At 39.6% G+C, this 11418-nt stretch overlaps 1 protein-coding gene across 1 annotated transcript in view; it reads left to right on the top strand.

Moving 5' to 3' along the window:
- Nucleotides 1-11418, top strand: part of SORCS3 (sortilin related VPS10 domain containing receptor 3) — a gene marked incomplete at its 5' end in the record, with an annotated part of 527180 nt that overhangs the window by 324276 nt on the left and 191486 nt on the right. The window contains one exon of the mRNA XM_006756437.2: nt 6264-6337. Within this exon, the coding sequence (XP_006756500.2) occupies nt 6264-6337 (74 nt within the window). The remainder of the gene's footprint in view (nt 1-6263; nt 6338-11418) is intronic.

Genomic DNA, 11418 nt, shown 5'->3' with positions numbered 1-11418 from the left:
GGGTGATCCCCAGTAGGGAGTGTGCAGGAGGCAGCTGATCAATGTTTCTCATTTATGTTTCTAACTGACTATACCTCTCCCTTCCTCTCTGTAAAAAATCAATAAAATATATAAATAAATAAAAAAAAGAGAGAGAGATTTCTTGGAGAATGTCTGAGGAAGGAACTAGAGGCACATATTGGGATGGACTCTTTGCTGCTGTGTGACCCTAGTTTCTCTCCAACTACCACAAATGCTGCCCCAGCCCAAAGGATTCTCCCTGAAGCCCTACAGAGCCCAGCCACGCCCTCCCACCTGCCCTGTGGCTACCAAGAAAATAGGTGTAGAGCCCTTTTTATTTTGAGCAGAAATTAGCCTAAATTTATTTGAAAGACAAAATTCTCATGACCACAGTTCAGCATAATGCTACCTAAACTCCATAGGTTTTGAGAAAAAAAAAATTAGGACAGTTAGGCATTAAGTTTGAATTTGCCTAGAGGGGAAGCTTTTATATAAAGGAATCTCTAACCATCCTTCCCTCCACATGGGAGATCTACTGGCTCTAGGGAATCTAATTGGAATACCAAAAAGTGCTATAAAAATGTATATTTTGTTGCTTTTCCTGAGTATGTCTGGTTGCCACCATATGAATATTTATTCTTTAAAATACATCCTTAGGGATTGCAGTGAAAATGCATAGGACAGGGAAATACTGGCAAATGAGAGTTTGGATTTTAACCACAGATTCCACAACTACTGGCTCTAGGGAATCTAATTGGAATACCAAAAAGTGCTATAAAAATGTATATTTTGTTGCTTTTCCTGAGTATGTCTGGTTGCCACCATATGAATATTTATTCTTTAAAATATATCCTTAGGGATTGCAGTGAAAATGCATAGGACAGGGAAATACAGGCAAGTGAGAGTTTGGATTTTAACAACAGATTCAACAACCTTAAACCAGACTTCTGGGCTGACCACTAAATGATAGGGTATGGAGACAACAAAACAACAGAAATGTGGCAAAATTTGCCACGATTCCTCCTGGTGGTTGGTGTGAGATGCCAGTACTGGTTTCCTATGGCTGCTGTAGCAGTATGCCACCAATTGGGTGATCTTGAACAATAGAAATTTATTGTCACTCACTTCAGGGGGCTGGAAGTCGAAAATCACTGTGTTGGCAAGATCATGCTCCCCCCTAATCCTATTGGGGAATTCTTTTCCTGTTCCTTTTGGTGACTTTTCAGCAGTTTTTGACATTCCTTGGTTTTTAGACACATCACTACAATCCTCTATCTTTGAATTGTCTTCTCTCTGCGTGCCTTCACACTGTCTCCCCTCTGTGCCTGTCTATCTCCATGTCCAAATTTTTTTTTCCTTATAAGGGTATCAGTTGTTTTGGATTAGGGCTCATCCTGACCTTATTTTAACCCGATTTTCAAATAAGGTCACGTTCTGAGATACTGGGGGTCAGGGATTCAACATATCTTTTTCAAGGGGACACAATTCAACCTACAACCTCCCAATGCAATCATATTATTTTTCTCACTTAAGCTTTTCAGATACAATTTGTTCTTCCTGTGGAATATTATTACATTGATTAAATTGCCTCTTTAGTTCTTCAGCTATCAGATGCTTTTCCCTGGCAGGCTGATGTAATTAGGGAACTAATAACTGAATCAATAAGGAAAAGAGCGTGTTCTTTCATATTTTCCAGCTGTTCCGATGATTCATTTAGGGCTCTGTGCATGTTGCTACTGAAGGCGTGCTTGTTAAGAGATATGAGACTGTGACATATAGTGGAAGCGGGGAAGGAGAGGATCTGGTTAGCTCTGTGGTAAAAGATCAAGATTGATGTCCGTGAAGGAAGGGGCATCATAAGGTGGGGTATGAAGGACAAATTGGTCTTGTGTATGTAACTTTGCATAAGCAAGGACTGTTTTTAAAGATATTTATTGTTGGAAAATACACTTTATTTGAATGTTGCATGCAGCACATTGGGTTGAAGCCATGCGGGACTATATAAATATGTGAGCCAATACCCTGCCTGTCCAAGGACGGATTCACCACTATTCATGATAATCTCTGTGAGATACCATTTTATGGAAAATCCCATATTGCCTTGCCTAATTCCAATCCCCTCAAGAAAAACGTAGAATTTTACTTCTTAAGTCTTTAAAAGGTGGTTTTAGAGATAAATATAATGTGTATATTAGAAAGTTATTATTATAAATGTATAAGTTTAAAAACTCAGGTTTTGTAATATATTTTATTACATTTAAAAATTATAAAATTACATAATTATATAATTTATCCTAAAATAAGTTATATATTATGAACATTTTCATATCATTAAATACTCTTCTAAAACTTATTATGGAATGGTTGCCTATGTGCTTTATTTCTATTTGAATGGTAGAGCTTAAACTTTTCAATTATTAAAGTAATACATATTCACAATAATTTTAAAAATCTAGATAACCAAAATAAGAAATGACCAATTTCCCCCAAGCTCACAATTGCAGAGATAACTGGTATTGATATTATGGTGTTTATTGCATGGCAGTATAGTTGTCTGAATTTATGTCTTCCACTCTTTTGGGCATTTTAAACCTTTGTAAGCCCAGCACTTAGTTCGGTGCTTAAAGTATAACAGGTGCTTGATATACTTTTACTGAATGAATGAATGAATGAATGAATAGATGAATGAATGAATGAATGAATGAAGAAATGGATGAACACATGCACAAATGGAGAGGTTGCAAAGATCCAGCTCCTGATAGAATAAAATTTGTTTCAGACTCAGCAACTTACTAGATTGAGAGACAAAGCAGCTAACCCAAGGCCCTTAATGAATAGGAGCCTGCTCTTTCTGCTCATCTGAATCCGCCTCTAGGCAGAGAATTCAATTTAATTTTTCTCCCATCAGTCAAACTGAAGAGCTGAAAAAGCAAAACCAGAGACAGGGGAGGCAGGAGGTGGAACAGGCTTGGATGAGGAGATCAGCAGCTGATCTTTTGTTCTTTCTCTGTCATGAAGAGCCCAAGATGAGAGGAGTGCTAGTAGGATCTGGGGCAGGGGGCATCCTGTTACTACCAGAATCCTCTTGATGTAGGGACTGACTATTTTCCTGGAAAATTGAGACTTTCACATGGTCAGTGTGACTCTCATGGTTTACCCATGGCCTGTATATGTACTTCTCAGTGGGATGTTTTGGTCCTAACCAACCTGTCCTGCCTGCTAAACTACCCCAATGTAAATATACATATAGATAGATATAGACACATCCACAAATAGATGGATAGACAGTTGGATAGAAAGAGAGATAGATTAACAGACTGGCAGACAGACAACCTCTACCTCCTTTTGGCCAGTAACACTCATCTCTAACCTCCTTCCTCTGAAAACCTTCCCCACAGCCAAGCTCAATACGTTAGGCATATGGACACCTTTATTCTCATTGTCTCTTCTACCCAGTACAATCTCTATTCACCTTATCTCCTTTCTACACCACTTATCTCCAAAGGCCTTGCACAGGAAATACTTCTCTCGAAGCCTCATTGTTCCATTGCTACCTCTGTTAATCTTGCTCATTTCTCAGCTTCTAGATCTTTAGCCTTAGCCCCATTTCCCTTCCTTATGTGATGTACCTGTATGGATGCTTTGATTGTCAGTAGTTACCCGTTTTGATGCTTAAAGAATTGGATGTGGTTCTGTGTGCTCTGTCGTATAATGGTGTAGAGCTAGTCTTGTTGTATTCATTGAGCTGGTAAATAAAGAAAGGGACTCAGAATGATGAGAATGACATTTCCCATCTGTGATTCAGGCACCTATAGTAGTTAGGACTTACTAGTGGGGTGAGGGCCCAGTTTGAATAAATACAATGAGAGCTGAGAGTTGGTGTAGAGTTGGTGTGGTATAGTATAAACTTTCCATCCCCTAAATCAGTATAGATGTCCTAGTTTTTCATATCGTTGCTGCAGTCACTTTGTAGACCAAGTGTATTTTAGTCTATAAATAGGAATGCAAATATATCTCCTTAACTACCTTTTGGGTAATTTAAGTATCAAAAGATAGTATGGCCTGTCCAGCATGACTCAGTGGTTGAGCATCTCCTTTGAACTGGGAGGTCAAGGTTCGATTCCTGGTCAGGGCACATGCCCGGATTGCAGGCTTGATCCCCAGGAGGGGAAGTTCAGGAGCCGCCAGTCAATGATTCTCTCTCATCATTGTTGTTTATACCTCTCGTTCCCTCTCCCTCTCTGAAATCAATAAAAATATATTTTAAAAAAGACAGTAAGTATAACAATTTCACTCTCTCACACATATACATCTGTCATTTACTGGACAGAAAGAGACTTTGTATGTAGTTCATCATGCCAATATTCAATAAATATTTGCTGAATTAAATTGAAACAGGCCAAATTTTTTTCAAGTCCCTTAAAGTTTTTTTGAAACAACCAGAAATTCATGCAAAAAATGATTTCTATATGGGCTATATAATAATGGCCTCAGAACTGGACAGACAGCCAGTTACCTGGGTGTGTTGTACTTGGCAGCACATCCCCATGGGTGAGGAGCTACTGGGGATGCAATCACAAGAATGTTCTTCGCCTAATCCCATTTCTGTAAACTCAAGGGCCACTTACTTTGGCCTTTTTCAATTTCTCTACCTAAAAAAATTGTGGGGGAAGCATAAACATGGTGAAATTTTCACTATAATCTATATACCATGATTCCTTGGAAGGAGGCATGCTCTAGGCATCAGAAAACTTAAAATCCTAGTTCCTTTGACCAAAACTTAACTTCTCCAAGATTGAGTTTACTTAACTGTGAAAGAGATTTGTGTGTTCACCTGTTAGGTGCCAGGCATTGTATAAGGTGAATAAGGCATGACCCCTGCACCTCTTTGACTCACAGTCTAGGAGGAGGAGAGGCACGCCAACCATAAATGGCTTAGCGTGAACAGCTTCCTAGAGGCAGATAGCAAAAATAGCAGTGACTGTGGAGTGAGTGGTTAACTCTGCCTGGGTTGATGAAAACTTGCTTGAGAGCAAGAGTTTAAGTTAGTAATAACTGTCCTTCCTTTCTTTCAGTGTCTTTTTAAGGCTCAAATGTATGTGACAGAGAAATGTTGTTGAACTATCATTATTATTACTATTATTACTACTACTATTATTACTATTAGATCAGATAATTTAGGCATTCAATAGAAAATAAACCCCACTCTATAAGTTTCTTAGAGGGATATTGGCCTTTCCCTTATGCATTATAAAGGGGTCAGACTCTGCATCCATAAAATAAGAGATGGTAGAATCTGACTGAATTGGCCACACAGAGGGTTGTTTTGATTTTTCCAAAGTTCTGGTGCTCTTCTGGAATTTTTTTCTCATTCTCTGAGTTGCTTTCCACCCCTACCTGCCTGTTTTAATTATTGATTTATGCAACAGAGTATAAATACAACTAAATATAGACACATCTGAAAGATGTAACCATATAGATTAGCCTGTGGTTAGTGCTCAGTGGAAACACGTGACGAGTACAGTAAACTGAGAAGGAAGATAGTTGCGTGGGCCGCAGTGGTCAGAGCAGGAAGTCACACTTGTGCTGGTTCTGCATGGATGGTTAATCTTCCATTAGGCACAAGAGCGGCCTTATCTTTGCCATCTTGCAAAGACCTGGGAGTATAAATAAGCCTGGTATCGTTAGTGGCATTGGGGAGCCCAGTTCACTTAGATTATATATAGGAGCAGTAAGAGGTGAAACTGAAAGAGCCCAATATTTCGCATATAATATTAGCTCAGATCCCATCTGATGAGCGTTTTCACATCACATGGGTGTTCCATTTTCTCTCTGAGCACAGAGCTTACCTCTTCTTTATCTTGATATTCACCAGAGTGCCTTACACATAGGAGTTGTCCAATTGAAAGAAATCTGGCTGAATTATTTTAGACATAGGACTTTGAGGAAAAGGGAAGATATAATTTTACTAAAGGTTTTACCCCCTAAAAGAGAGAATGATGGATGGCATTAGACATGGATTTATACTCAGCTCACAGCATCAGTTTATTGAATATATATTAAGCACCTACTTGTGCTAGGAGGCATGATGATAAGCATAGCACAGCCATATTCACATAATTTTATCTGGATAAATCAGATGACTGCTTGGGTGTGTTAGGCTCTCTGGTGTGTTGGAATGTTCTTCTCCGGGGGAAGACCCAGGTATTCCTGTGGAAAGTGTGCCTTGATGCTCATGCTTTCCTCACTTCATTGTTTTGCAGCTCTACAGCTCCATGGACTTTGGGAGACGCTGGCAACTCATGCATGAACGCATCACCCCCAACAGGTTTTACTGGTAAGCTCCATCCGTGGACTCACCCTCTTGCATAAAGGATTATCAGACAGCATAGCACTCTGAACAATTCCTGGACACATTCATCATTTGAAGGCACATGTGTTCTAGCCCTTTGCTATTCAAAGTGTGTTTCATGGTCCAGCAACTCAGCATCACCTGGGAAGTTGTTAGACACGCAGAATCTCAGACAACACTGACTGATCAGGAGCATATAACATCTTCCCAGGTGATTTAATGTGCACTTTAAGTTGGAGAAGCACTGGCTAGAGAGCTCCATGAGAAGGTCATGGCCAGATGCTCTTAGCTACATACCAATCTCCCCTCGTTTTGAAAAAAAAAATAAACATTTTATGTACCTATTCCAAAAGGCAGTATTTCTTGAAATGTATTCTGAAGAACACTACACAAAATGCTTCTCTTTTCCTCAGTCTTTCTGTGTTAGAATAACTTTAAGTACTGATGATCCTACTCTACCCTCTAAAGACTCAGGATTCAGGTTTGGGTATTGGGCAGCCCCCGGTGAAGAAGCCTGCCGAACTTGAAGTTGTTTATTTCTATGCTTATTTCGCTATGGAACCTTTATCTCATGTCACACCAGATAAACCCTTTAGAACAACTTCTGGGGAGCACATTTTGCAAAAAGCTTTTATAGGTGTGAATGCATGTTCCACATGGAACATGAGCCCTGCCCCTAATCAGAAAGTGTCTCTGCTGATCAGTGTTGCTTTACACATCCATACTCTTTTTGCCTTGGTTGTGACAAGGTAAAGTTGGTTTGGTATAATGTTGCCTCTTCCTAGTCCTTGCTCTAAAGTGAAATGCTTTTTACTTGTATCTTGCTTTTATTTCAGTGGAGGTGAAAGTCAAAGAAATAGAGATTAGGAAACATGCACTAAAACATATGATATGCTTAATTATATGCTTTCTATAAAAGTACAACAAAATTCACACCGTTTGAAAGTGGTACCTACTCCATGTCTCTTTTGATTACCTTAGTATAATTCCCTTAAAAAGTCAGGATATGGCCACTTATGGCCTGTGTAAGAGAGGGGTGGGTGTGTTGTCTGTGTGGCAGGGAGGTGGTGGTGATGAGTACCTTGTACATATAAACACCTACACCAATGTCTTTGGAAGGAATGGCTTCACCTGATGCTGCCTATACCCACAAAACTATGCTCTGAATTAAAAAAAACATAATTTCCGAAGCATCCTGTGAACACCAACTGTGTTTTATATACACAGTTCAGAGTTCTGGGAGAGAAAAGGAAACTGGATTATAGCTCTTGATTCAATGCCCCGACTATCCCTATTTATTTTGTCCTTTCATCACTTCTCGGCCTTTTGGCTAAGATCAAGTGTAGTATTTTGTCCTTTCAGACCAACTAGTATTTGGTCTGTAACTGTTGTTACAATTATTATTTGGTCTGTATTGGAACAATTAAGATTTCTCAATAGATGAAGGCAGAAACAGGGAATACTTGTTTCTCTGATATTCTAGCTATAGAACCATAGCCTTCTGCTCAATCTGGACAGTGGCTCAGTGTCAGTGTGCTCTCACTCACATCCCCATGAACAAACTCTTTTTGTTTATTTGTTTTGTTTTGTTAATCTTCACCCAAGGATATTTTTCCATTGATTTTCAAAGAGAGTAGAAGGGAAAGGGAGAGACAGAGAGAAACATCGATGTGAGAGACACATCGATTGGTTGCCTCCTGCATGCACCCTGACCAGGGCCAGGATGGAACCTACAACTGAGGTATGTGCCCTTGACTGGAATGGAACCCAGGACTCTTCAGTCCAAGAGCCAATGCTCTATCCGCTGAGCCAAACCAGCTAGGGCATGAATGAACTCTTGAAATAGTAAGGCAGTCAGCTAACTAGGAAGTCACATTGCTGGGGAAGGAAAGTACAACAAGCTGGATAAGCCTTGTCATTGTTTCTGAAGGAAATTAAGTAGAGGAGGGGCTATGCTTTCCTATCTTTGCAAAGAGCAAGAAGAGATTCCTCCAGCTGCTGCCACCCTCCCGCTTCCTTTGTGTAGCAGAAGGAATAAATCTCCAGGTCCTGATAATTTGGTTTCATCTCTCCTCCACTCTGTGCCACTTTCATATATGCCCCATGGGGAAATATAAAAGTTAGTGCCTGTGCTGGCTAGCCAAGTGGTAGCTGAAGACTCAATTTCTGTAATTATCGCTTCTTTGTTTCTGATGTGTAATTACTGTGATTATTCTTTTAGATGTCTAGAAGGGAGTTGCAAAGAAGCATTCCATCACACAACACAGCAAGTCTTCCTAAAGCTCCTTGCTCTGTATCTGTTTCTCTAAAATCCTGATCATCTTGTTAGTTATTTCTCATTTTTTCCCTTCTCTTTCCATGGGCTCTTGGTCACAGAGGTTTATTGTCCACTGGTCATTCCTTCCAGAACCCCTCTATACTATAGTCTCTTCCCTCTTTATCTCCCCATCTACGATTTCAGCAAATCAATGTATTACCCCTTAGGTGAATATCCCTTAAAGCATCAAGGAGGGACAATTGGTAATAGGGTTTAATACTTTTGGTGTAACCACCACTAGAAGGGAAATAATTACATTAAAATATATACATTCTGAGTGTTTTGATGCCTATCATTAAATATATTAACAAAGTTGTAAATATCTGTTTATTTATAGTGATATTTACTTCCTCCTTGTGGTAGGTAGCCTCCAACGTGGCTCCTAATGATCTCTGGCTTCTGGAAGCCATGCAATTGTGTCATCCTCTCCCTTAAAGTTTAGGCTGAATTCAGTGACTTGCTTCTAGTGAATAGCATGGGCTGTAGGTGATGAGATGTCACTTCAGGCAGGGGTATCCTTTTTTGCTTGTTTGGTCAAAGCAAACTGTCATGTTTTGAGTTGCCCTATGGAGAGGCCACTGTGGCTAGGAACTGAGGAAGGTCTCTAGCCAATAGTAAGTCAGGCACTGAGGATCTCAGCTCAAAGCTTAGTTCCATTTAGGAACAACCGAGTCCTGCTGACAATCATGTGAGCAAACTTGGAAGTAGATCCTTCTGCAATCAGGCCTAAAGATGTGACAGCAGCCCTGGCAAACACATTGATTCAAGTCTTGTGAGAGACCTTGAGGTAGAGACACCCAATTGGGTCATGCCTAGATTCCTGACCCATACAAACTGTGAGATAATAAATATTTCTTGTCTTGAGCTGCTAGGTTTGATGGTAATTTATCACACAGAAATAGATAACCAATACACCTCACCCTGATCATTATTTTTTGCTTGTTTATTTTTGAACATAAGGTAACTGCTTCTGTCATGGATCACTTCCCCCATTTTCCCTCTACTGGTATCAACTCCCAGATGTTGACCTTTGCTAATTGTTTGGGTCTACCTTTTCAGTAGGGAAATATCATGATGTCCTGAGTTTCTTGACATTTTGGTGCTCAGGTTCTATGGGCTTTAATGGTTGAGTAACATCTCAAAGCCTTATCTTCTGTCTGAATGAAGCTAATTTAATATACTGTCATTGTCTGATCTTATTCAACTCTATTCTGTTACGTTCTATTTGTATTCTACATTTTGATGGCAGGATGGCATTTTCTGAGAATACTGTTAATTCTGAGTGTGTGTGTGTGTGTGTGTGTGTGTGTGTGTGTCTTTGTATATATGTATGTGTACATAACCATATAGAGAAGTGCTAATTTCCCTTAAAACACAAACATCCCTTTTGTCTTGATCCTAGAGTTAGCCATCTCAGTCTGGTAGCTGCTGTGGGTATAGAGGACATAGGGCAGAGATACAGAGCTGTAGATGGGGAATGATTACCTTGGGATAAAGTGGTTGGAGTGAACCCTCTTGTACCTTTACCTCAATTTAAACTCTATAGATATCACCTGCTCTTAAATAATTGTAGGTTTTGCTGAAAAAAAAAAGGGGGGCTCCATCTATTCAGCCAGAACTCATTTAGACCTTAGACTAAGGCTCCTGAAGAGCCACGTGCCAAGTCATCCTTAGGCTATTAATGCATTATCCACGACAGAGACAGAGTTAAGGAACAGGCAGAATGGCTTGAGATTGCTTCCTGGAAAATCAAGGCCTTTTCAAACAAAGTTAACATTATGGGCTGAAATTTTGAAGCTGTCTCTAAATGTGCATCTACAATTTTGCAAACACAGTCATTTGCAATCTCGGGTAATAGGATTTAGGCATCGACCTGATATAAGGGATCCGATTTAGAGGTCCTTTGCAAACCAGGGTATGCCACAAATAATATTTAATTCAGCTCTCCCTTGCATTTTTAAAATTGTGAAGCAATTTAAAAATACATTACATTCAAAATAATACATGCAAGGTCAAGAGGGGAGATGTGAAAGCTCAGCTTGCACGCAGAAAGTGGTTTCTCCTTTGCTGTGGGGGCTGCTCATGCCGTTATGTCTGGTTGCATTTTGGTCTTGGAAGAGCTGTCTTAATACTAAGAGTAGAAGGCAATGCTCAGAATTTACACACGGTAAGTCTTCCAGCGCACCGAGGAAGGCGGAATGCTCACCGTCTCCTTGGATGCCATCGGGATGTGCTGGACTCATGTGATAACTATGCTTAGCACATGTCAGTTCTATGAGAGAGGAGAAATCAGGAGATATATATGTATACATGTAAGCTATGTACTTAATGACTTCTTTACTATGAAAAGAAGGGGCCATATTTGACTCTGCCTTGGGAAATCTGAAAAGATTGGTGTGTATTAAACACAGATTCAAAGATCCACTCACCTAATTCATGCAACAGAAATTCCTAGATGGAAATGGAAACACCATTCTATTCTTCCTTTTCCCTGACTTTTTGTGAGTGTCTCCAGAATCAGAGACATATGCTTTTTAAATGCTTTTTCTATGTGGTTGGTTATGTGAAGAACATGAGATCGATCCATGCAACTCAGAGACAGATGACTCTCACTGATGGTAAACTTTCCGAGGGAAAAGTTTAAATGTTCTCATAGTGGATGAGATTTATAAACTTGTTTTAAACATTTAAGAAAATGCAGAAAAAGAAAATAATGATCTATAATTTCGCTGCCCAGAAAACATCACTT

The sequence above is a fragment of the Myotis davidii genome, unplaced genomic scaffold, assembly GCF_000327345.1.
Source record: "Myotis davidii unplaced genomic scaffold, ASM32734v1 scaffold332, whole genome shotgun sequence".
In the NCBI taxonomy this organism is placed as follows: domain Eukaryota; kingdom Metazoa; phylum Chordata; class Mammalia; order Chiroptera; family Vespertilionidae; genus Myotis; species Myotis davidii.
The sequence above is the reverse complement of the archived record's forward strand: the minus strand, read 5'-3'. Positions and strand labels throughout refer to the sequence as shown.